The 27,219-nt window shown below is 37.1% G+C and overlaps 1 protein-coding gene across 1 annotated transcript in view; it reads left to right on the forward strand.

The window, feature by feature from the left end:
- LOC149149381 (Peptidase M1 family protein) overlaps window positions 1–27,219 on the forward strand; it is a 206,057-nt gene that overhangs the window by 13,203 nt on the left and 165,635 nt on the right. Inside the window, exons 6-7 of the mRNA XM_089438372.1 lie at window positions 15,226–15,301; window positions 15,630–15,706. Of these exons, the coding sequence (XP_089294498.1) occupies window positions 15,226–15,301; window positions 15,630–15,706 (153 nt within the window). The remainder of the gene's footprint in view (window positions 1–15,225; window positions 15,302–15,629; window positions 15,707–27,219) is intronic.

A 27,219-nucleotide genomic window follows, 5' to 3' on the forward strand; every position in this document is an offset into this window, starting at 1 on the left:
GTTAACTGAGTCTAACCGACTCATGTAACTTGTCCTAGCCACAAATAACCATTGAGACTTCTAACTTGCACAGGGAGACAAACAACTGAGTCGCCAACTCCTGCACTAAAGTCAAACTGCTCCATGACATGCCCTAATTTTTAGGAACTCGTCCTAACTTATAGGAACTTGTGCATGCTAAAGAAGGACTGCTTGTGGTCTCTTTGACTAAGGCACAAGTCAAAGAAGACCTTACTCGCTACTATTTTCAACACAAACCTTAGGAGCATCAACCTTGTTAAAAGGCATTAAGACTCACTAATATCTTGAAATCCCGAGATGACGTGGTAGGATAGGTATTACAGATGATGTGGATGCGAGGTGGCATGATGGATGATGTGGACATGAGGAGTTGAGACATGGCACTCATTTTTGGTGTTTTTGGGTGGCCAATTGGGTAGGTGAAATGTGGGAGGTACTCTGACATGTGGCAACAATAGGCAACACCATGTGGTAGTGTGTTATTTTGGCAAATGCCTTTGAAGTGATGGGGTGGAGATGACTTGGCAAGAGGACTATGTGGTAGGTCTTGGTTGTTCCACGCAAGTCTCTGAAGTCTTGGGATTTGTGCCAAGATAGTGTTTTGGCAAAGGTTTCTTGTGTATTTCTGTTTGGCCAAAATAGTAACGAACAAAGCATTTGTGCCAAAATTAGCGAACCAACCCTAGTGGGGCCCTTATCAAGCAATTCGACCTTTCGGGAGCATGCAGAGTCATTCAAGAATCTGGTGATCCAAAGGTAGACCAAATATGGTCACTAGAAAATGACTCAGATTCAGATTCAAGTGAGAACAAAACCTAGTCAAGGTTTTGACAGTTATGGTTTTGCTAAAAAAGGAGTATATCTGTTTGCTCGTGTGCATGGCTTGCAATCATTAACAAAGTCCCAAACCTTGAATACACCAGAGCCAAAAGAATTGGTCAAGGTTCTAATGGTTTGTGGTTTCACGCGGAAAAAAAAGGTATCTGACCATCTAGTGGTGAATGAATTTTAGTGTTCAATGTCTGAAGCCCGAACCTCAAATACAATAGAGCAGTTGCTTAAGGACAGAGTACTAGCCCAAGGTTGCAAGGAAATAAGTGCCCAACACTCAGATCAAAGGCTAAGTAAAAGGAAATTCAGTCATTCGAGATCTGCTTGTGTACAAAGTGTCCTTGATAACAAATAGATCGGATATGGGTTTCATCATAATAGTGACAGGTTAAGCCAAGGTCACAGTGCTTGGTTACGAGGAAGGGTGCTAAAGGTGAATAAAGGCACAACTAAGGTAAAGGGGCTAAACTGTTCTCGTGCCACTTATAAATATGAGCATAGTTAAAGATTTTTAATAGTCCTTGAACGTGAAATTTGTGGAAGTGTAGGGCGTAAGCAAAGGTGCAAAGAGATTTGATCTACGTAAGATGCGCCGGTGATGGTGTAAAGAGGAACGCTAGCAAAAGTTTGAATGATGAACCATATGCAGAGTTCGAATAAAGAGTTGCAGAGGTGTGTGTTTGAGTGAATTGGTTGAGATCATATTTGGGCTAGAGAAGAAGCGATGCAAAGCAGAGACAGAGTTTGAAGCCACTGCAAAGAAGTATGACTATTTAAAGAAGTTTAAAGGATTGTTGTTTGGAGTCTTTGCATCAGTAGTTAAGTGTGGATTTGAATTGTTGAACCAATTTTGAAGAGCCAGTAAAGAACTGCTATTTAGAGCAAAATTAAAGAGGGAGCATAAGAGATCTTGTGAAAGATCAAATTCGATTTGAGATCAAGAAGTCAGTATAAGGAAAAATTAAAGAAGGTGCTTGTAGATCCAGTCCGAAAATGTGATGAAACAAATATTTGAGAGGCAAAGTTGATTGGATTAGCAGATCTAAGGGAGATTGGTGTCTCTTGTAAGTTGGTGCTTGCAAAGTCTGGGAGATTGGTGTCTCCTACAGGGTTGTGCCTATAAACTAGGTGGGAATGGTGTCTCCAGTAGGTTGTTTTCTGCGAAGAAAGGGGGAATGGTGTCTCTTGTAGGTTGGTGCCTACAAATATTGATGTAATTGAAGTTGGTGCTTGCAAATACATCTAATGAAATAAGTTTTGTGGTTTTCTCTTGTATGGGTTTCCATGCATATCGCGTGTTCACTGTTTGTGTATATTGATTAATGAATGATTGTGTTTAATAATTCATTAAATTGCTGAAAAGTGTATTATATTGATTCCCTCCTACTTCAATATGATCTTAATTCCAACAATTGGTATCAGAGTAGGTTCCTTCATCAACATTCTATCTGTTGGAAGGCGGATCCAACTAGAAACATGGCCAGTGAGTATGTTGGTCTCACTAATAAAGCTCCCTTGTTTAGTGGAATGAAGCATGCTTTTTGGAAAGTGAGAGGATATATCTGATGTCCCTTCGTGCAAATGATTGGCAAGCAATGCTGATTGGCTATATAGAGCCAACTCTTTTGTCAATAGAGATGACAACTGGACTTGTCCTATAATGTCAAACACACGAATGCAATACTAAGTGGTCCCTCAGAATCGAAGTTTGTTAAAGTTATGTATGGCAAATAAACAAAAGAGATATGTGACAAATTACAAAACAACTATGAAGGCGATGACAAAGTAAAGAAAGCTAAACTTCAAGTTCATGGAATGCAATTTGAAAGCTTAAAGATGAATGAAGATGAGAATGTAGCCACATTTTTTCTTCGTATAGATGAGTTAATCAATACTGTTAAAGGTCTTGATGAAAGGGTTGATGAAGTTGCAGTTGTCCCAAAAGTCGTAAGATGTCTTCCTTCAAGATTTAGTGCGAAGGTTTCAGCCCTAGAGGAGATGCAAGGTCTTGATAAAGTTAACCATGGATCAACTTCATGGAATTTTGATTGTCTATGAGATGAGTATTGTTAAAGAAAGATCAACATCAAAAGAAGCAACCTTCAAGGTAAAAAAGAAGTCACTTGATGATCAAGAATGTTTAACCCATTACTTTGATGAAGAAGAAACAAAGTTTGTAAGGAAGTTGAAGAGAGGATCTGGCAAGTACAAAGGTAAGTAACCCTTTAAGCGCTTCAACTGTGGTAAAGTTGGTCATTATGCTTCTAAATGTTCCTATAATAAGGAGGAAAATGAATATTATGATAAAGAAAAGAAGCAATGTAGAAAATTCAAGAAGGACAAGAATCTCAATAATAAGAGCTTTTACTCTAAAGAGGATAGGTTCTCCTCAGATTACGAGGATGAACAATTCTCTGATGAAGAGAAGACCAATGATATCCTTCTTATGGTCATATAGGCCCAAGGTGGAAGTGAAGATGAACTGAAATCAGAGGAAGAAGAGTGTGAAGTAGATCTTCAAGGTTAGTTGATCAATTCTATGGAGAATAAACATAATTAGGAAAGAGAACAAGAAGAAAAAAAACTATTGGTGGAGTTTGAAAAAGAAAAGCATGAACCAAAAGATTCATCTCTTATCCTCTTAAAAAATGAGTTAGAGGAAACTAAGAAGATTAAATATACACTCCCAAGATAGCTAGATGAAAAGGCAAAAGAGGGTGAGAAACTAGTGGAAATAATGTCTATAATAAATATCTAGAGAAAACTAAGGCACAATTGAATCAAAATTTAAAATATATTAAAGGATTTGAAAAACTAGATGAAATTATCAGTGTTTAGAGATCTCCTCTTATTAAATTTGATATGGATGATAAAGGAGAAACAAGTGCCAAGATATTTGAAGATAAAGAAATTGACAACTACGTTGTACAACTTAAGGGATCCAATGGGAATACAAGCAGAGGCACCAACAAAGCTTAGGGGCAACAAGAGAGGATTCATACAACACTAAAGAAGAAGCAAAGAATTAGAAGAAATCAATTAAAGATAGTCAAAATAATTCTAGAAGATTCTTTTTTGCACAAAGGCCATTTATACCCAAGTATCAAAAAATCTTCCATGGCTATTGTTATTCTTGTACCAACTATGGTCATAAAGCTATTAATTGTAGAGCTTATATTAATGATCATATCGGAAATAGAAGTAAAGAGTCTTATTAAATATCAAGGAATAGGTTTAACGGATCTACAAACTCACAAAGGAATATCTCCAGAAGCAACAACCCCTTTGCTGCTCTGCTTGATCACATTGAGTTTTATAAATTAATAATTATGGACACAACAATCGAGTGTAGAAGTGGTAAGATGAATTAAGTAATTGTACAAGTTTTGCTAAGGAATGAAAAGCTGATTTTGAAGGAGTAATTATGTAGGTATGTGTGAAATTAATTTTATGCTTCGCTATCTAATTTCTGGATATTGTGTGATTTGATGATATGTTTTCAAATTTATTTCTGCATTAATTAAATTCAACAATTACTTGGTTAATTGATCTGTTAACGACTTTAGCTACCTAGGCTTTGAAATTTTCGCAAACACTAACTTGTTTCAACATACCATTTGTGAGGTTTTCTTGTGGTGTTGGGTAAGGTGATGGTCTTTGAAGAGCAAAGCACTATCTCTTGTGGAGATAGTGTTTGTAAAGGTTTTAACTCTATGTAGAAAAGAAACTTGATGGACGATGTCTTTGAATTAAGTCTAGAAACATAATCCCCCGAGGAAAGCGAGGGAGTTGTATTTCTTGCTAACTTGGGGCTAAAGGGCCTTACGCATGTTGAAACATACCCACCAAATTGCACCCCCAAAGAGCTGTAATTCATGGTAATCTCAATCTCTTCCCTATAGAAGAAGTGTAGGATAGGAATGTTGGACATGTTGAAGATCATAACCTTGGAATTATGTAGGTTGATTATCAATTGTTGAAGGTCACAAAAATTTGGACAAGGCATCTTGCTTAGGGGTAGAGGCTAGAAGGATGAAGTCGACGATGAAGGGGAGCACAAAGATTGTAACATAAAAACTATGGTTGAAGCACGAAGACTGATAACTAGTAGGCTTGAATGTAAAAATACACACAGGTATTTAATAATAATAATTTATTAATATATAAAATTGTATAGGCCCTGCTTTTATACCTCAACAGGTGACCTTTCGTGAATGGGCATGTCTTTTAGACATGCTTTTTCACTTAATTTAATGATTATTTAACCTAATTAATATTTATATTTATTGTATTTATTTAATTGTTATGAATTATATTCATAACATAGCCCCTTCCTTGAGAAGCTTTGTCCTCAAAACTATATTACTGGCAATTGTTTTTGCGGTTGTCGTCTCGGCATATGGAAGGCGGAAGTCTCCGTCAGTGGTGGCTCAGCGTCTATAGTTCGCTAATAACTCTATTTTGAGTCCAAGGTTGTTTTTTTTTGTAACTCTATTTTTTTTTTTAAATTCTAATTTTTTTGTTTGTTTGTTTGTTTATATATATATATATAAATTTATTATAAGTTTGTTTTGTTTTGTTAACATTTAGAATGATGATTGTACACCTTTGGAGTAGAAATGGCTCGACCTCACTTCAAACCGTCTCATCTTCTCTGAAACCCTCTGAAATTGCTTGGTTGGCAAGCACTGCTGGACGATCGTCTAAATGACCCGACATCTCTTTCAAAGTCGTATAACTGATGTAACTCACGCCACGATAGTTTTCTAGTTTAGGCAGCACCAAACAAAAAAGACATAATATAAAACCAACTTGATTTCGATTCCAACTGCGTATTGTACCCGTTTGACACATATATATTCGGGAGTTGTTGAGTCACCGATTGAAATTTTGTGCCTGAAAATGTTGACCGACCATGCCTTTCATTCTCAGATCTATGTGGTCGAATATGTAATTTGTTCGTGGTGGATTTTGAATGGCAGATGGGATGAATAAGCGTAACTGATATACGTCACTTAGAATTTGTTTTTTTAAATCGAAGTTCCCTGTTGCCCACCGCGAGTTGCTACAGTATAAATTATACACGGGTGGGTCCCTTGACCTATGGCACGATGGATGACTTGAACGTCGAATCGATTGGCGGAATGTTGGCTCGAGTGGTGGCTCACGGGTTGATCTGATGCGACAGTTGATTGGTCGAAGTGGCGTGACTGTTGCGTGTTCCCAACCTCCGTCCATCTCGGCTCGTCCCCTTCTCTCTACCTTCTCTAAATATCGTTTTTTCAATGCTATCAATCATTTCGGTTATCGACTGTTCAGTAATCTGTGTACAAGGATGATTTGCTGGTTCTTCTTGAGACCGACGAGAAACACCAATTTCTTGTATCTCATTAAGATCACCATGCTCCTATATAGTGCCTGTTCTTTCAGTCGATGGTGTTGTTGTGCTTTCAAATTCGTTATATGTCTCCTGATCAAGAGGCAATACTTCATTTAATATTGGCAGCCGATGAAGAATATCTTCTGTCTCGCGAAGAAATTTGCCCAGATTATTATCAAACTGATCCAGTAACTGTTCGTTGGAAAGGATTACGCTATTGTTATCCAAATATATTGAAAGGCTATGATGAGGCGGAGATGAGGCTGACACACTATTTTTGGACGGTGAGGGGGTGGAGAAATCTGACCCTCTTCCACCCTGCGTGCTCTTGCTTCTCTGTTGTCTTGGCCCTTTTTCGCCATGGTCATCCATCACAATATATTCAAAAATGAATAGATGCACACTTGTATTCATGAAGCAACAAAACTTATAAACTTTGGGTATTCCCTGAATTGGAGCTTTGGTTTCCAAAACGCCATCTTTAAGCTTTGGCTGCCTTGGTGTATCTTGTAGTGTTTGTTTGGTCATTGCTGACTGGTGCCATGCTTTCATTCCTCCTTCATTTGCTTGCTTTGTCTCTGTTTTTCCTGTCCATTTAGGTAAAGGATAGTCATGAAGGTTTCCCAACTCTACATTTTCTACTAAGTCAACCACAATGATATTATGATCTCGGTAGAAAGGAAATGTTTGCTTCTTGTCTTCACTGATAGGAGATTCAAGATTAATAATCTCTATCAAGGGTCGAGTTTCCCAACTCGTTCAGTTGGATTTACCACCCTTCTGAACGATTTCTACAGATGTAGGTAGTGAAGAATTATCATTGCTGTTTTTCTCAGCAAGTAGGTTTGGAGACCTTCCATTCGCATCTGAGTTAGATTTATCAACATCCAGATCTTTAGTATGCAACTTATCTTCTTTAACATTATTTTCATCTCGATCATTATATTGATCATTTTCCTTATTATCAATTTCCTTTCAACATTCATTAACTTCTGCAATTGATTTTTCTAATCATTGAAATAATTCTTGAATACTAAACTGTTCAACGTAGTCAGGATGTGAACGTAATGGCACATTGTGTTGAACTACGTTCAAAGGCCCGCATGATTATATCGTGTGTCATGGCTCTGATACAACTGAAGCATAAAAACTATGGCTGAAGCACGAAGATTGATAGCTTGTAGGCTTGAATGTAAAAATACACACAAGTATTTAATATTAATAATTTATTAATATATAAAATTGTATTAGATGATATAAGATGATCTGAATGTTACAATGAGGCCCTACACCTTAGCAGATGACCTTTCGTGAATGGGCATGTCTTTTAGACATGCCTTTTCACTTAATTTAATGATTATTTAACCTAATTAATATTTATATTTATTTTATTAATTTAATTGTTATGAATTATATTCATAACAAAGATCAATGCTTTATGTAGGCGGTAGCTATTCCCGTCTTGAATGTGCTCATGGAGCTAGTACTGTAGCTTGTCAATTTAAATCTCAAAGAGGGCCAGTGAGAGGGGGCACTCGTACTTAACCCCAGTGGTACTCTAGATGAAGTTTAAGAGTCCACATGTTTAGCATAGACAACCAAGGATTGAGTCGTAGAGTCTCATAGTGGAAGCTAGAAGGGTCTTTGAAATGGCAATGTCTTGAAGCCTCTATAACAAAGCCTCATAAAGTCTTTCTTTGAATTGCATTGAATGTTCCTTTGAATACTTTTGAAGAATGATAACGAGCCTCCTCGACAGTGGCTCTAAGTGTAAAGATGTGATTGGCTATTTGGTACTGTGAATGGAAATTGATATGCCCTTTCGCCTTGAGTTGTATACTCTCCTGCTCATACAAAAGCCACAAATGCACAATTTTAGCTTGTAGCTTTGAAAAGTATGCCCAACCATGATATTCTAATAATATTTGTGATCGCGCTGGTTCTTGATTTGTGAATTGGGCGGATGGTATCTAGTCCGTGCTGTTGAAGAAAGTGTAACTAGGTTCGATATTTATAGTTGTAATTTTGATCTTTGTACTTGTCAAGAAAAAGAAATATTATTTTTGTAAATTATAAGAATGAGTTTCTTGCTCACTTCATAGGTCTAGGAAAGTCAAAGAGTCAATGTCATGCTCTTCTTGAGCTTATATGTAATGTAAATGAGTCAACCTAGTGTCTAGATCAAGCCCTCCAAGACAAGCACAATCCTCTTGAAGAAGGCAACAAGCAAAATGATGTAAAACGCAGTCATGTCAGCCTGCAAATGAATTAACAAGAACAATCATGTCGGCTGAAATGCATAGGCTGACCACTATATATATGCAGCTAGGGTCTTTACAAAAGGACAGGTGCAGAACTCGTATCCCTTTGAAGTTTCGGATGGCAGTTATCATAAGGGTTTCGTATGCCATAATAAGGTAATTTCATAGTCTGTCCATGATGCAACTTGTTTATTTTTCGGATGAGTACCACTGTCTCGACATCCTAGTTGCAGTCACTGTCTCGACATATTTACACTCTCAGCATACTATCTGGTACAGTTACAGTCTCGACTTAATTGTGATGAAGAGGATTTTGATGATCCAATAGTAGCACTCAATCTCGCAGTGCCATGCTTTGGCATGATCCCACAGTGACGCGCATTAACTTGACATGTAATCTGGACGCTGTCATGATCTTAGTCTTTGTCATGAATATGATGAAGACATAGTTACGAAGTCTTGATCATGTAAAAGTTCTCGGTGCAGCTCTCATGGATACATACATATGGACCTCGTTGTTATGATGGTGATCTCGATGAAGGTGCAGAGATGATCTCAGTAAAGGCACAATGGTGATCTCAATGAGCAGTCATGGTGTAACAATGATAATCTTCGTAAAGCAGTAATGATGATGATGATCTCAGCAATAAGAAGAGGATTAGTGTCTTGGTCTTGGAATTGCTTGATAGGTCAAAGGTCACGGTCTTGGTATTCATTAATTGGAATCTCTAGAAGAAGAATTTTGAGCGGGTTTTCCTCTCCAAGCGGGAGAGGTTTTGGCCCTGGCAGAAAGCCAACTTCTTGTGTTCTTGTCTCTTTGTTTTGGTAGCTATATGATGAAATAAGAAACACACTCTAATAATGTCAACAGGAAGATTGTGCTAATAGGAAAATTAAAATGCCTCATAGTTATCCTACTAAGAAGAATCTCATTAATTCAATATGCCCTAGATTATTCAACACATGCATGGGGAAAATCAAATTGATTCACATAGTTGAATCAAATCAAATTAAGTGGTCTTAGCTTTGAATGCTCTCTTGATGTCTATGCTTGAGAAGATGTGGCAAAATTGGGGGTGGGGAGGTGACACAGGCAGAGGCTTGTTAGGGGACATTTTAGAGGGGACATTGTAGAGGGAGGTTGTGTGAGAAAACATAGATCAACGATTTAGGTTTTGGGGGAGAGCATGGTCTTTGGGGAAAGTATGTGATGGAAAGTTTTTGGGGAGTTGCAAATGGTTGCACAAAGTTGATGTCTCCACAATGAGAGGAAGGATTGCTTGTTATAGGGGAGGTAACAATAAGATTTACGAATATATGGGTAGGATGGGGGTCATGTGAGAAGGTGAAACAAAGGTGCTTATGAAGAAGTTTATGTTCCTAGTGACATTGGCTATTCATGGGGCGAGATCTTGGGCATGGATATGTACATGCTGTCGAATGGGGTGGGGCCATGACTCGGGGACTGCCTCCTCTAAAACATGGAAAGGGGAAAGGTAGTTATCCAACTTTTCCTCTTCAACCTTCCCCTTTCCTCTCTAGTTGTATCAAAGCCTCCTCTTGATCCTAGGAAAGTCCACTACATGCGCTTTATATCTTATTTTATGTGTTATATCATAGTGTTTGTTATATGCCTCAACTTAGGAAAATTTTAAGATGCTAAAGTCTAATTTTCTCTCATCAAATGTAGTTTTGAGTCCCATTGAACTACTTAGTATGCTCATTTGTTCGACATCAATGATATTTTCTTTATCTTAGTGGGGTCCTGACTCCCAGTAAGAACCTTGGTACTTTACACACATAAATTTATTTTGTGGGTGTTACGCCTTCATTATCTATTTATGTGGCCAACATGGTTTGACGCTTTGGAAAAATACATATGTGAAATAATATTTTATGTTCAAGTATGTACAATATAGGGGTCAATTATTGGTTTGTCAAATTGGGTTCTAGACCCATTGATAAAAAGTTTAGGGTAGCAAGCCCACGGGGTGCACCTCAATTGGCGATCGCCTTGTTATGAAGTAATATATAAAACATGAGATTCAAAGTTCAATCCCCGTGGGTTAGACCAACAAAAAAAAAGTTAGGGTGGCCAACTAAATTGTAATGAAGAGCCTTGGCAACTAAGGAAGTGTCTAGACCAGCATGATGGCTTTGAGAGTAAGTCAAACGAGATTACAAAACATGTTTGATACACAGGAGGAATTTAACCACTATAAGTTGGTATTCCATTCTGAGGACATGACAAAAGAGTGTAAGGTGGGCATGTGAATTTGCTATAATGTTATTCCTTCTAGGTTGTTTGAGTTAGAAGTTGCTTTATGTAATCAATTGTTGACTCATGATGAGTTGCATATGGCTATGATTGGGATGACTAACAAAACTTGCCTTGAGCTTGATGACTTCACTTTTGGTTCTTAGAAAGCCATCTAGGAATCTGTGCTTTAACCTTTTGCAAGTCTATTGAAAAGACATTCAAACAACATCATTAAGAAATATCATCAACATAAATTCATTTGTAAAGTTGGTGATTTTAAACATATCACTAGGTGGTGGATGATCACTTGTGACTTCACTAAATAGTAAATATCTTTTACAAAATTCTAGCTAGGGCCTTCAATCTAAGAGTGGGATATCTTCTCCCAAAGATCATTTGGTTAGCATAAACATGCTTCATAACAGGTCAACATATTCTGGTCAAATATCATTCTTGTTTGGTTTGGCTTGGAATGGGCTCATAATATTGGCCCTGATACCTTTTTTGGCCTCACCATTAATTGTGTTATATGAGGGGAACTTGAGTTCGTTTTGTCATTTTGTGAAGGTGACCCATTAGCTCTCATGTTTTATGTTGTGGCAATCAAAGTGTTTGGCTGTCTCCTTCTCCAGAGTGTGGAGCAATGGAAAATTAGGGGCATTATCCTAGCCATCAATGTGGACAATTGTCTTATTGGAGCATGCTTGAATATTGCCTAAATAGTTTGGTGATTTACCTTGGCCAAACCATCAAATTTTGAAGCATAGTATTTGCTTTTCTAGTCTCTTTTAAGGAGCTTTGGTAATTGTTAATTTATAAAATTGAGAAGAATGTAGTCAAGTGGATCACCAATCTCCTTCTCCTTTTGCTCATTGCTTGTTATCAAATATGCTCAAAAGTGCATGCAAAAATTGATGCTTATTATTATTCTTCGTGTTTGCCTTTTGCGATTTCATACAGATAGAGAAGCTTTTTTGAAGCCATCCTCTGGGATAATCAAGAACAGAAAGGAATCTTCTATCAAGGAAACTTGACTATATATTACACCCTAAAGGATTAGGGAAATCGATGGAATATTAATGTGTAACTAGGGTTTATCATTATGTACTAAATGGATTATTAGATCTCTCAAAGGTGATAAAGCCTAGAAACATTAGCTCTGTAATTGCATTGACTTAGACACTTGTTTTGGGAGGAAAGGTTAGCAAGTGATCAACTTTCAACCACTCATTACACTAATTCTTTTTAAGATTGATGTTTATTTTGGTAGCGAAAAGTATTTGGAAAGCTTGGGCTAACGTTGAACCTTTAATGGGGTAGTAAATGTAGGATTTCAAAAGTGGTCTGTTAGTTAATAACCATACCCTTTGTTGAATGCCAATGATTCTTGACATATGCAAGTCGCTTTGAGAACCATTGGTTTTTGGCCCCATGTGTCTTTTTTGTTTTGTTTTCTGCACGAGAATTAGAACCATTGGAATATTTTATCATCACATGCTTGGGATTGGATTCCTTGGATCCAATTTTCGCACACTTTCAGGGTCAATACTATTGGCAAGTTTATATTTGCACTAAAATCAAGGAGATTTTACACTACTAAAATAAAATGGGAAAATTTTGACATGAAATTTAAGCTCAAAAAAGAAAAGAAAAAAGTGGGTGATATGAAAGAATAATAATAAAAAAAATCACATATCTAGGGAAAATTTTAAGGATGAAAATGTATCTGGAAATTTAGAAACCTTGGTGAATCTTACTAGTCGCTACTATGAAACTGTAAAATCTTTGGTGATATTTCCTGAAAAATATTAAAATTTCTAATAATTTTATGTAGTCTCCATAATATTTGGGCGATTTTTAAGGTACAATAATTTTATCCTATAAAATTTGGGCAGAAGATTTTTTAGGAAAAAAGGGAAATGGGTGAATCTTGATTTTGGAGAAAACATGGAAAATTAGCCCATTTGCGAATATTAGCCCCTAATATTTTCCCTGCTCATATATCAACCTTGTATCTTTTAATTATCAAGAGGTTTGCATTTAGGTATTTTTGATCCCTCTGAGTCTTAATAGATCCCTCTCAGTGCTTAATAGATTAACTGTTGTGATGAATCTATTCTATGCGATAGAATAAAAGGTGAATTCCTTATTGTCTTTGTTTGAAGTTTGGTTTTGTTCGCTTGAATTGTTGGTGGAAAGATTAGGATTAGATATCAAGGATACTATTTCTTATGGATTTTCCAATTGATGGATATAAGTGGCGTTAATTTTTCTCATACCAGATCTGATTTATTTTACTTCAACAATTTATTAAAAATCCATCAAATATTTATCTCAAATATATCTAAATTTGTTGGAAAATAAATACACTGGTACATTAACTTAAAGAGTGTAGCAGAAATAAAATGAAAAGATCAACGCACCACAACAACAAATTTACGCCCAACACAATGTTCATTCCTTTAATTTGTTGGTACATTTTTGGGTTAGACCCAAAAAGAATACATAGTAAAATACAGTTGCTGGGCACCTGGCAAATTATCCCCACTGGGAAAATCAGCCTCTGGAAATCAAACCACCTGAAGAAAATTGGCCCAGGACCTCCTCCACAAATTATCCCTCTTTTTCAGGAACTTGGCCTCCCTCTTTCCTGAACTTGGCCTTGTTGAATTTTTTCTTATATTCCCATTTGCGCTTCTCCTCACTTATCTTGAGTGTAGTTGAGCCTCTCGCTCTATAGAAAATCAGTTCTTCCACTTGTGTGTCTTCACCTCTCCCTTAGGTTATTTTATAATTTCATTAAGCCAAATCCCTAACTCTAATCTCCTAAGTGATTGATGGCTAAGATAAAATCCTAAGCCTCACTTGAGATGAATGGTTGAGATTAAGTGACTTAAATAATTTATTATTTATTCTTAAAATTTTGGCCTAATAGTCCACAACTATTAATTAGATTAATTAGTTTACTTTTCCTAAGTTAACCTTAGGAAAGAATCATAAAATCACTTACTCCACCAAACAAGCACCTAAAGAGGCAATCAAATATCTTCTACATGCTGAGGTACATAGGCCATGCTGAAGACTTCTGAAGCTAGAAACATCAACAAGTGGATCAATGCAATAGCTCTCTTTGACTTGCTTTTGAGTAAAGTTTGGAGGCTTCAGTCAAAAGCTACTAAATGGTCATTTCAGCTTTAAGCCACATGGAAAATGTCTTTCAACTTTGTGGCCAAAGGCCAAATTTGCTTTAGCCATGATTCATGGCAGCTTTACAATGGGTTGATGACTAAACCATTTAGCCTTGGTTTGACCATTATGTATGTTCTGTGGTAATAGTAAAAATCTCATGTACTTTTTTGATGTTGTAGCAAATTCATGACAACCTAGGAGTGGGCTAATAACTTGCGTAGGCAATTCAATTAGTCCCAGTTTTCCTGAAAAGATGCACAACTAGGTGAAATGAATGTGGATCATCGAATTTGAGGTCACCTGGAATGTCTTTAGAGTAGAAATTGTATTCCATCTTTGGAAGATTGTATTAGAATAAAATTTAAAAATGAGAGCCGATCTTTCTCATTGTATTACAGGGCTTTGAAGATGTGGGCTGTTCTAACTTCTGATTCTGACATATCAAGGAAAATGCTGGTAGATGGGCCACTTTTGTTGTTTCTCGTTAGAATTTTTTTGGATCATAACAATATACTTCTGTGAAATGCTTTATGAGGAATTTTTAACCCTGATATAGTACACCATTTTAGAGAACTAATCATGAAACAACAGTCATGTGTTTCTATTGAATTATGTTATATTTCATGTTTCTAATGTATGCAATCTGGCAAACATCATTTGCTTTCATGTTAGATTCAATATTATATTTTGCCTGGACCGTCTTTAGGGTTGAAATTTTATTCCATCTTTGGAAGATTGTAGCAGAATAAAATCTATGAATGAGAAACTCTTTCTCATGGTATGACAGGGCTTCTATGATGCTGGCTGTTTTGATTCTGTCATAATAAGGAAAATGCCTGTAGATGGCCCATTTTTGTTGTTCTTAGTTAGAACTTTTTTGGGTCATAACAATATTCTTCTGTGGAATGCTTTATGAGGAATTTTTATCCCTGATATAGTAGACCTGTTTTAGTGAATTATGTTGTATGTTATGTTTCTAACAACAGTCATGGTTTGCCTATCGAATTATGTTGTATTTTATGTTTTTAAGGTATGCAATGTGACAAACATCACTTGCTTTCATGTTAGATATCAATATTATATTCTGAGTAATATTTTTCTTCGTTTCTTCTTGGTCCTGCTCTGAGTCATCCCCCCTTTTTTGCTAATAAAGGGAAAAAATATAAAGTAAGTGGATGACCAATCGTAGATTTGAGGCCTATGGTAGGGTTTTGTTTCTAGAATGTTAATGTTTGATCCACAAAATTTCAATTTTTAATCACTTAACATGATAATTGTGGCAGGTGGACTTGAAATTTGTATTGGGTGATGACAAAACAATTGTCCTGGCAAAAACAGTTGTTCAGCCTAGAATTGAAGGTTTGGTATCTCCATAAATAGCAAAAAGTGTTTCTGTTGTTTTTATTAATCTGAAGGTTTGTTTTTTCTCTTTATAAATGGAATAGGCATTTGCTAGTGTTTGTTGGTAATCCAAAACCGTTCATCAAACCTAAGGCTTTGGTATTTCACATTAGATTTCATGGGACCTTTGCCCAGGGACTGAAATCTCATAGAAACATCTTACTAAAGGACAGCCCACTGGCCAGTTTTGTAGTCATATCCGATCTGCTTGAGTTCTACTAGTTATAAATATTCATGTTTGTCAGGTTTTAGCATTAGCTGAAGTTCATTCCACACTGAATTGCAGGTATAGATCAGCCTTTGATTTTGAATGGATCTGACCTTAAACTGATCTCTATGAAAGTAAATGGAAAACAAGTTGAGGTATTGTGCACCTCTTTTTGTTCCACTTAATTTTTGTCTGAATAGAGTTGTTACCTTGAAGGAGAAGTTTGCTCCATTAAAGATAGAATGTAGAGCTTTTTCAACGTTTTGTATAAATATAGTTGGATTATGGGCACATTTCTTTGACTTATACATTGACTTGGACAAACAATTTCTACTGGACTCTTCACATCAATAGTTATCTTTTTCCAAGAGAAATGACATTTTATATTTAGAGTAGAGTAAAAGGTACATGTTTCAGGTGCCACGGTTACTGTTGCAAAAATACAGTAGGTACTAGCACCCAAAGAGTGATTTTATAACCATACAAGTGGCCTGAATTCAAAAAATAACAACATCAGAGGCTTCAAAATTTTTATCTCCACAAAGCTCTGAAATTGATATACATTACAGTCTTCCATAACATCTGAAAAGATTTATATCTGAGCAGCTAGACAGAATATACTTTTAACTAATGAAAATGATCAAATGATTTGTTTTGACTCTGTCATGATTCCATCCGTCCATAAAGTTCCAGCTGTTAAATGTATACATACATCATTACTTTTCTTCTGTATGTTGAAGTTCTATAATCAATGATCGGTGTCATTAATTTTCTTTAATTTTATAATTTGTTTAACGAACAGTTTTATTTAATGTTGATATTCAGAACTTGTTATAGGAAGAGATTTTAGACGGAAAATTTAAGCAACTTCCAGCTTCTTAGAGCTTCTCACCCTCAGGATAGATTAGCCTTATTGCTGTAAGTTCCCATGTGTCAATGACCAGCTCTAAAATCCTTCGACATGGTAACAATTGTGGAGGACCTTAACCACTTCTGTTCTTGGAGCAAGATCTTTATACAACCACTTTGGTTCTTGGATCAAGATCTTTATTACTGTACTTTTACCTTACTCAAAATATATTGTTGCTTTCATTTGGAGCATCATTAGAACAATGCACTCTGGTTTCTCCACAAGGTGTAGAATTTTTAGCAGAAGATGTGTAGAGAGAGAAAGGGATGGTCATTTTTTATATTTCAGGTCTCATGTTTATCCTCCCTTTAGTCCCCTTGGTGGATTTTCTGAGGCATCCTTTTGTTTTCCTGAGCTATCATTGCTTCTCCGTATAATTTTAGCTTCATTATTGCCTCAAACTTCAATTTGATATAGACCTGCTTCTGCTAGAAGTAGCTGGTTTGGAGTGGTACCTTCTTTCAACGTAAGCCTGTTATCCAGTGTCTTTGGAACTGGATCCTTCCCTCTTCTGTATCTATAGGGGCACTTCCTGAATCTAGAGCTGCTTGACCTTCCTTCGAAAAATTTAACCCCATCCTCTTGATGTTTGGGCTCTCCAACCACCAAAATACTTCTCCCCAAATTTTTTCCCTAAGCCCTAGTTCTCTACCCTAGCCTTGAAAGAACCAAAATTTAGAGGGAATAAAAATGGATTAAAGTAAGAGATGATCACCAAACAACTTGACCAATTTCTTGCCCCTTGGGAGAATGGAGTCAAGGATGATTTAGGATAGTCAAACTTGTTCCTAAGGAGGCCGAAATTTGATGCCCTAGCAAGCAAATTTCAAGCATTTACCCACTCAATGGAAAAATGGATTTTTATGGGAGAGCTTCAATGAGTTCACCACTAGGACTATTCAATACATGTTATACATGAGTAATGCATGCAATATTCATATAGCAACATTAATTAATTTTCAACAAATTAGGGCACAATTTTGCATGACCTAGAATCATTAATTCCATAGTACATACATTAGACATAGAAAAATAAGTCTTAAACAAATTAGGGCACTTACAATACCACATGCAAGAATTCCTTACATTATGCTAGAGTAGCTCTAAAGAATATCCTAGATTAACTCCAAATATCAAAATGCACCCAAAGATTCCAGTTCATCCATAAGAGAGCAGTGCGAGTTCCTTTATGAGGCCGAGATTTCGAGTGTGATGATGATGAGAGATCAAATGAAATGATCTCTAATATATACATGTGCTACTAACTCTAATTTTAGCATATAAGCCCCTTAAATAATAAAATAATGGGTAATCACTAATCAATGTCACAAGCCGACCTTGTAGAGAATGTAAAAACAAAATAAGTCTCCAAAGGGAGGGTCGAAATGTTGATATCGTGCTATTATAGGCCCTTCTAGGGCATGTGTTGAGCTCCTCTATTGCCATGAGGAGTGTAGAGGACTCTTAAAATCAGGCTCTAGGGGTTGACCCCCCTAAATTGGCTGAGGGAAAATTGGTCCAAGTGCATCATCCCATGAATAATAAGGTAAATGTAGAAACATTGTGGGTGCTAAAGGTGCCCATGGCTATGAATGATGCTCTATAACTGTTTAGAGTCCCATGGCTTCCAATGCATCACATGTGGGTGTCAATATGTCCCTCTAGAGGACTTGGACCCCAGTTAAGTTGCCCAGACCTATTGGTGGAATCACTTGCTAATTACACACAAATTCCTTCTCATATTTTATGGTTTACTGATTGCACTTGCATGTTTGAAAATTTATTTGCTGTAGCTTAGTGCATGTCTCTGTTCTTTAGTGAATATTTTGATTAGGAATATTACAACAACCCACCGAGTGCCGTTTGGCACCGTTTCCTTATTTTACCACCATACCTCTGCGGTTCGACCAATCATCAACCCTGCGGTGTCCTCCACTGCAACCATACACTTCTACAGCCGTTCCAACATTGATCGCTTTCGTATATCCATTAGTCAAATTCTATTGTTGTTTGTATGCGATTATTCATACAAAAATTTCAATAATTTCACTGTGCACCTCACCAAAAAGTACCATTCGATCCAACACATCTGTACATACTCGCTGCCAATTCATCATATCACCAATCATAGGGTTACCTATTTCCAAATATCACGTCCCTTTAGTCATTGTGCACAACTAACTAACATATAATTATATGCAAGTGAAGTTATAAAAAAAAGAAGTCGGAGAAGAATTAAGTTCTAAAAAAAGTATTTACTAAGCACAAGTTTGGGGAGTTATAAAGTTATTTAAAAGGCTAATATATATATATATATATATATATATAAATATATATTATTGAATTGTAAAGTTTATAAAGGTTTAAATCTATAGTTATAAGGAGACTTATAAAGATAACAAGTCATAATTTTTTTTTTTGTTTAAATTTTTATTTTATATCCTCTTGAGGAAATATTTGGGCAGATCCACTCGAAGGGATCACTTAACGTTGGCATATTAGTATAGCCTAACCCTGAGAGCGTCGAGGAGGATTGATCCCATGACCTCCCATTAGTGAGGTACTTTAGCAACAAGAACACGACCAATTCAGCTAAATGTCAGGGCTGATAACGAGTTATAATGAAGGAAGGGTACATTTTAAAAGCATAAAAAAATATTAATAAATATAAGGTGGCAACATATTGCAAGAAGTGTAGCTATATTAACTCTCTCTAAAGTGGAACATATTGCAATAAGTGTAGCTATATTAACTCTCTCTAAAGTGGAATGAATATATATATATATATAAAGTAATTGATAAAGGTGTACAAAGTCTATCAAATAAACGGGCACTTATTATATTTTGAAGAAGTGGTCACTCATACAAAAAATTATATAAGTTTCATAAACAAAATATTCTTTGACTTGAAATTATCTACAAAGAAAAATGGAGTCTAGTTCGGAAAAATGAAGGAAGATTTTTAGAAACTTCATATAACTATGCTTTCAGTTCTATTTAAAATTAAAGGGATTCTTGCAAGAAAATATGTTACTATTTGTATCTTGCCCGTTGAAGATAAAAATTATATAACCCCTAACTTGATAACCAAATGGTGATTCCTGGGTCAAATATAAATGAAAACTTAGACCTTTGGAACACAAAACAATATGACACAACCGATTTACAACTAAACATTATGGACTATACATTTATATAGCAATTCTTTGTTGAATCCATATGGTGCGATCGAGATGAAATAATTTTTGGTTCACCCTGGATGGAATCACTAGGGTTGTTCATTTTAAATATGAAGAAAATGTTTCCGACATTTTCTTACAAGACAAAAATAACGCTACAAGTTGCTACATTCAAACCAGATTTAGTAACACTAGAAGACATAAAAGATAACTCAAAACAATGATTAAAGAAATTTAAAAATCTATGCAAAATATGCAAAAGGAAGTTAACAAGATTATCACAGACAAAAACGAAGAAGTTTATCGCATCAAAAACCACAGTGAAAAATTACTTGCACAGATCAAGAAACCCAAGGCTAAGAAGCAAAAACTAAAACAAGAAAAGGAAAGTTCCTAGACGAAACCCCACGAGACTCTATTAGAGAAAGAAGAAGAAAGTTTGCGCTTAAAAACCGCTTAATCAAAAGTTATTAGAACAAATCAAAGATTTAGAAGATGAAAATCTCGAATGTCAAAATAAAGTTGACTTAGAAAATGAAAAACTTATCACGAAAAATGCATCGAAGTCTTCATATGTAACATTCCAGGTTGAAGTAAAAGGAATGAATACTGATCTAGTCGATATCACAACTCAAGATGATGACAAGCTAGTGGAAGTAAAAACATATTCAAATGCTACAGTTGAAAGATTTTAAGTGAAGATCTAACAATTAACCAAGTGACTTTCGTACATAAAGGAAGTCATATACTTCAAGTAAATCAAGAAATCGATGCAAACAAGATAAGGGGAAATGAGATCACAAGACTCATTATCTACATGCAAATCATAAAGGCAAACATCTCAGCCAATCTACAAATCCATATCCCTCCGATCGGAGATAAGTGATTTATGTTCCAAGAAATGTCGATGTCACCATAATTCAGTGTTATGATAAAAGGTCATTTGAAATATCCAGTAATTGTGAGATTCCATATAAGTTTGATTTAGCATGGTTAGATCCTTTCTCAATTTGACAATTTTGTTTATCACTCAAGGATCCCATCATCTTGTATGATTGAAGATGGCAACTCAAAGAAATACGAAACATGCAAATAGATTACAAGACAAAGAAACAATTGGAGGACAATGCTTTTTGAAGAGGAAGGTATTAATTTTAGGGCTAGATTGTTCTCTGCTATAGATAATTGCATTTTTGAAACTTTTCGTCATTTACACATTACATTGACATTCACCCCATAAGATCATAACATCATTAGGAAAGATGTAGAGAGAACAACAACATCAACAATTCAACAGAACAATAAAGAACAATAGAAGAAAAACATACACAACAAAGACATCGGGATTCAGATCAGAGACCAGGGAAAAACCCTATAAGGGAGAAAACCCAACCAAGTTCTTCTTCTATTAGATATTTATCAATTGTTAAGCTAAGATACAAAGTACAATGAGATACAATTATCACCTTGTGCTAACCCAAGCTAGTTCACAACTTTGGTTGTGAACTGAACGAAACAAGTCCAAGAGAGCTATTATCATATCACTGTCTAGTGTCGTCATTACTGTCATCATGAATCATAAGAGCAAAGTCACTGACATCAAGGTTGCTGCCTGTTGTCGCTCAGATTGTACAGGCATCGCGACAACTACTCAGGTCGAGGGCTGTCACCCAGATCCCCGACCTCTCCGTTATAACAGTCTCCTAGCAGTAGGATATGGGGGTTTGGACTCTATGGAAATGAGATGATGGAAGACAAGTTTGGAACCAACTTATTCGAGAGACACGGTTGAGTGGCCTAGTGTTAAAATTGGCAACTAGGGCCAAACTCCACATGGGTAATCTTATATATGACAGCTGATATTTTTCTTGGATTCCTCTCTTCGAGAGGTGTAGGATTGATCTGAAGATCATCCGATTTTGAATGTACAAATGAAGTTATGAATTTATTTTGATTATGGTCAAACTGTCAAGGTCGGCCAATGAACTTATGTAGGCCCAGAAGCCCAACAGTCACGTTTATTCATCCTCGGCGTTGCATATAAATAGAAGTTGACTTAGCCTCATTTGGACACACTCATCTTCACACTTCTCTCTCTCTCTCCTCATTGATTGGGTATGGGTTTCTGGGCCTCTCTCTCTCCACACGTTCGAAATTTCAGGGGAGCGAAATTTCAAGAGGTCGAAATTTCAGGAGACCGAATTTTTAGACAGTTTGACAAAGCGTTGACCTTCTTTGACTGTGTTTTTGTGAGGGCTATCTCTGTTTGGGCAGGCCGCATTTTTGGGCACAAAATTCAAGGATAAACGTTGACCGTTGATCAGTGGTGACTGCAGCTAGGGCTGACTGCAGGTGGGCTGTTTGACCAGACTTTGGTTGTGATGAATTTGATTGTTTTGAGGGTTGTTTTATCTTGCTGTTTAGACTCTGGAGGTTGAAGTTGACTGAAGTTGACTGATTTGCTGAGGGTCAAATTTGCCTTGTTGACCAATGTTGACTTTTCTGGTTAGGGCTCTTTTGCTCCTGTTATAAAATATCATATTTGTAAATTGTACTATCTCTCTCTGTTGAACTATTGAAGACTAAAAGAAGATTTGTTCAAGGGTTTTCCCACATTCGGGTTTGTCCTTGGCTAGTGCCACATCTTGTGTCCTTGTCTTGGCTTGTCTTCTACTGTTTATGTTTATGTTCTATTTGCATTTTACTATCATGTTGATGTGATTGCTAATTTGAATATTGATACTGGGTTAATAAAGAAATTGAAGTAGAATTGCTCTAAAGCATAGAACATACCATTGTTGCCTAAAATTAACATGGTATTAGAGCTCAGGTGAAGACCAGAGTTTTAAAACTCTGACTCTGACTCGGAAACGACCAAGGGTTGATTCCGACTCCGACTCGGTGTCGACTCGGCCGGTTTGATTTCAATGATTTGGTCGTCGTAAAAAAATACATTAAATATTTTTTTTTTTATAAAAAACATAATTTTAAATATTTTCATTCATGTTTCCAAACATAAAGCTTTATAATATAGAGAGAAGACAACATATGATCAAAGTGGGCTCATGAATATATCCATTATATCAAAATGGCACCCAGTGCATTGTCCAATACTTAGCCACCAATGCTAGGATTCTTTTCTGCCTCAACCTAAGGACAATCACTAGACTACAACAACAATAATATCAATTCTCTGCCCCTAATGAAGTCTTAGAACCCTTGATTTAATTTTGGTCAAGCTCCAGAACAATCAGAGGTAAATATGTATTTATTATTCTATAGGCAAAACGTTTTCCTTTTTAAAAACATTGTATGGCTCAATGCAATGTTACAGTTTTCTAATTCATGCCACTAGGATAACCATACTTCAGCTTTGTAATTTTCAAAACTTTCTCACAGTGATAGATTACTTTAAGGCTATAAATATGCAATAAACAACAACCCAACCATTGATATGTAGGAGGCGGAATAACTTTTGACAAATGTGCTTTAGGATTTTTGTCAAAGAGCCGAGCCTGTCGAGTTGTTACCGAGCCGGCCAAGTCATTACCAAGTTGGCCGATTTGTTACCGAGTCAATGACTGGCTTGGTAACAACTTGGCTAGCCGTTCTGTTTCAGCCACCGAGCCGACCCGACTAGGCATTGGCTCGGTCTGAACTCTGACTCGGCCGCTTTTTAAAACAATGGTGAAGAGAAAGCCCAAGCAAGAGTGAAAGAGCAATCACCAAAGACAATTGGACAAACACAAAGGGTTCAATGGGTTCCTCATCCTGCTTCCCGGTTGAAGACAAGCTCCATGATAAATCTGACTATCATGGATGGAAAATGTCTCTTGATTTAACCTTGGAAGAAAAAGAAGTGATGGACTATGTGCAATAAACAACAACCCAACCATTGATATGTAGGAGGCAGAATAGCTTTTGACAAATGTGCTTTAGGATTTTTGTCAAAGAGATGAGCCTGCCGAGTTGTTACCGAGCCGACCAAGTCATTACCAAGTCGGCCGATTTGTTACCAAGTCAGTGATTGGCTCGGTAACAACCCGGCTAGTGTTCCATTTCAGCCACCGAGTCGACCCCGCCAAGCAATTGGCTCGGTTTGAACTCTGACTTGGCCGCTTTTTAAAATAATGGTAATGACAAAGCCCAAGCAAGAGTGAAAGAGCAATTACCAAAGACAGTTGGACAAACGCAAAAGGTTCAATGGGTTCCCCATCCTACTTCCTGGTTGAAGAGAAGCTCCGTGATAAATCTAACTATCATGGATGGAAGATGTCTCTTGATTTGACCTTGGAAGAAAAAGAAGTGATGGACTATGTGCAGGGTAAAATCCCTGAACCTCCTTCAAATGCACTGGCTGCCACGAAGACCAAGCACAATAGGGCTGAAGTCAAAGCAAAGAAGATTATTAGGGATTCCATTGACAAGCATTTGGTGGCCTACATCTCCTAATTGAAGACCTCCAAGGAGATTTATGGTAGGTTGGTTGCATGTTAAAGGCTAGTAATGCTAATCAAATTCTATTTCTCAAGAATAAGTTGAAGGATACTAAGAAGGGCAAGGACGAGGATATTCAATCTTATTTCTTGAGGATTACTGAGATTAAGAATGATCTACTCTCGATTGGAGAAGTCATCCCTGACAGGGAACTTACTCTCACCACCCTTTGAGGACTCCCACCTGAGTCGTATGTATTTAGAACCACCGTCCTCAGCAATGATCAAATTCCAGGGTTTGAAGAATTGATGTCGAGATGCATTCAAGAAGAAACAAGAATGGCTTCCGCATTCTCCACTCATGCCAAAAGGAGAAATAATGCAGGGTCTAAAGGTCATTTCCATGGAAAGCTTGGATATAAGGGAGGAAGGAAGGGCATGTGCTTTGTTTGCAATAAGTTTGGCCATTATGCAAAGGAGTGTCCAAATAAAAGGGACACATCGCATGATGATGATCTCAATCATTCCAGGGGCAATTTCAACAACGATGATCAAAGGGATGGTAGGTCCAATGACAAAGGAAAAAGGAATGCGAGACATCAAGGAAATGGTCAACCCTCCAAGAATCAAGGAATTCCAGGTATGAAGAATCAAATGTTGTTAAGAATAATGAAAAGAGTACTATCTTATATCGACCCTCTCCACTGCCTCTCCTCCGGACACTTTGGGAAATTCGCTGATTGATAGTGGTGCCTCAAGGCACTTCACCAGATACAAGGAAGACTTCTCTAATCTGATAGAAAAGGAGATAAACTTGGAGATCATCCTTGGAGACGATGCCTCCTATCTTGTGAAGGGAGTAGGGAATGTTACCCTTCAATTGAATAAAGGTAACACTATTCATTTGCAAGTACTATATGTACCTGATCTCAAGAAGAACCTAGTGTCCATTTCAGCCATGGAGGACAAAGGATTCAAGGTGGCATTCATCAATGGAAAGGTACGTGTTTGGAAAAGAAATTTTAAAGATGCTTTTACTCTTGGGTTCAGGGTTGACACTTTGTATCAAGTTGGAGGAAGTCCATTGGGAGCCATGTATTGCGACACATCTCTACAATCTGAACTATGGCATTGGAGGTTTGCCCATCTTCATTATAAGGCCCTACCTGATTTGAGGCAGATGGTGACAGGGATGCCCGAGTTCAAAGTAGAGCATGAAGGTGTATGTCTGGGATGTGCCGAAGGAAAACTTACAGGGGGACCATTCCCTTCAAGTAATAGCAAGACCACATATATATTGCAATTGGTCCACTTCGACATATCTGGTGGGATGCCCGTAAACTCTTTGGGAGGATACTTATATTATCTTACCTTTATGGGTGATTATTCTCGCAAGACTTGGATCTACTTCTTGAAGAAGCAGGATGAAGTGTTCACCTGGTTTCGACACTTCAAAGCCTTGATCAAAAACCAGTCCGAGAAGAAAATCAAGATATTGAGGATTGATAATGGCACTGAGTACAAATCCAATGAATTCCAAGATTATTGCAGAGAAGCTGGCATTAAGAGGGAGACTACAATGCCATACACTCCTGAGCGGAATGGTGTGGCTGAAAGGAAGAATCGCTCTATTGTAGAAGAAGTTCGTGCCATGCTTCATGATCAAGGCCTTTTGAAGTTCCTATGCGTTGAAGCTGCAAATACCACCATGTATGTTCAAAATCGATGCCCTCATCAAGCATTGGACTCCAAGACTCTTGAAGAAATGTTCACTGGTAAGAAACCTGACGTCTCTCATTTTAGACTTTTGGAAGTCTCGTATATTTTCATGTGCCGAAAGAGAAAATAAGCAAATTGGGTGCATATGGGAAGAAAGGAATTTTTGTGGGCTGTAGTGAAAATTCTAAGGGATATAGAATTTATGTGGTTGGTTAAAAGGAAGTTGATATAAGTCATGATGTCACCTTCGACGAAGAAATGGTGCTTAGGAAGATCAACAACCTTCTTATCCTAAGGAAGGACAAATAAGCTAACACTGGAAATCAGAGTGCAAAAGAAGATGAAACGATGCCTGATGTTGATGAACCTATGGATCCTATAGATCCTCCTCCTCCTCTAAAAGGAGACCCTTATGGCTTAGGGAGACTCTCGAAGATGCCGAGAGACACATTGCACCAATGGGGACTTTCTGTGAAAGCAAGAAGTCGAATAGGTATCAAGGATATTTGACCACCATGAGCACTATCATTCAGAATGAGCCTTCATCATTTGAAGAAGCCGTGAAACATCAAGTATGGAAGGATGCTATGAATGAAGAATACAAGTCAATTATGATGAATGATATATGGGATGTGGTCCCTAGACCCCAGGACAAATCGGTTGTCAACTCTAAGTGGCTCTACAAAATCAAGCATGGAGTTGATGGAAGTGCAAACGCTCTTATTCACAAATGTAAGAGGGAGTTGGCCTTTGAATTTGAGATGAAGTACCTACGACTGATGCACTATTTCCTAGGGTTAGAGATCTGGCAAAAGTCTTTTTCTCTCTCAAGGAAAATATGTTGTGAAGATATTGGAAAGATTTGGGATGTTACACTGCAAGCCTGTGACTACTCCAATGGAACTTAACTTTAAGAAGTTATGTGGTAGTGCTGCTGGACTTGAATTGGGAAATGCTTCTGAGTATCGTAAACTCATAGGAGCATCGATGTTCTTGGTGAACTCCCGTCCGGACATATGTTTTGTAGTTAACACATTGAGCAAATATATGGTTGAGCCTCATCATATACATTGGATTGGTGCCTAGCATCTTCTAAGATATTTTTGGGGCACAATCACTGATGGACTGAGATACACTGGCAGAGATGTGAGGCTGCATGGTTATTCTAATGCTGATTGGGCTGGCAGTGTGTGGATCACAAGAGCACTTCTGGATGTTGCTTTTCTTAGGGTTCTGCTTCGTTATCCTGGATGAGCGCGAAGCAGAAATTGGTTGCCTTGAGCACCGCCGAGGCTGAATACATAGCTGCTAGTAAGGCCTCCTGTGAAGCTGTTTGGTTGAGGAAGCTCTTTAGTGAGCTATTTTGACATGTGCTGGATACCACCGTGATCCTTTGCGACAACCAGAGTGGGATCTGATTATTA

This window comes from Pinus tabuliformis, chromosome 9, assembly GCF_031772625.1.
Source record: "Pinus tabuliformis cultivar Carrire ecotype Pingquan chromosome 9, CPIR1, whole genome shotgun sequence".
Classification (NCBI taxonomy): Eukaryota; Viridiplantae; Streptophyta; class Pinopsida; order Pinales; family Pinaceae; genus Pinus; species Pinus tabuliformis.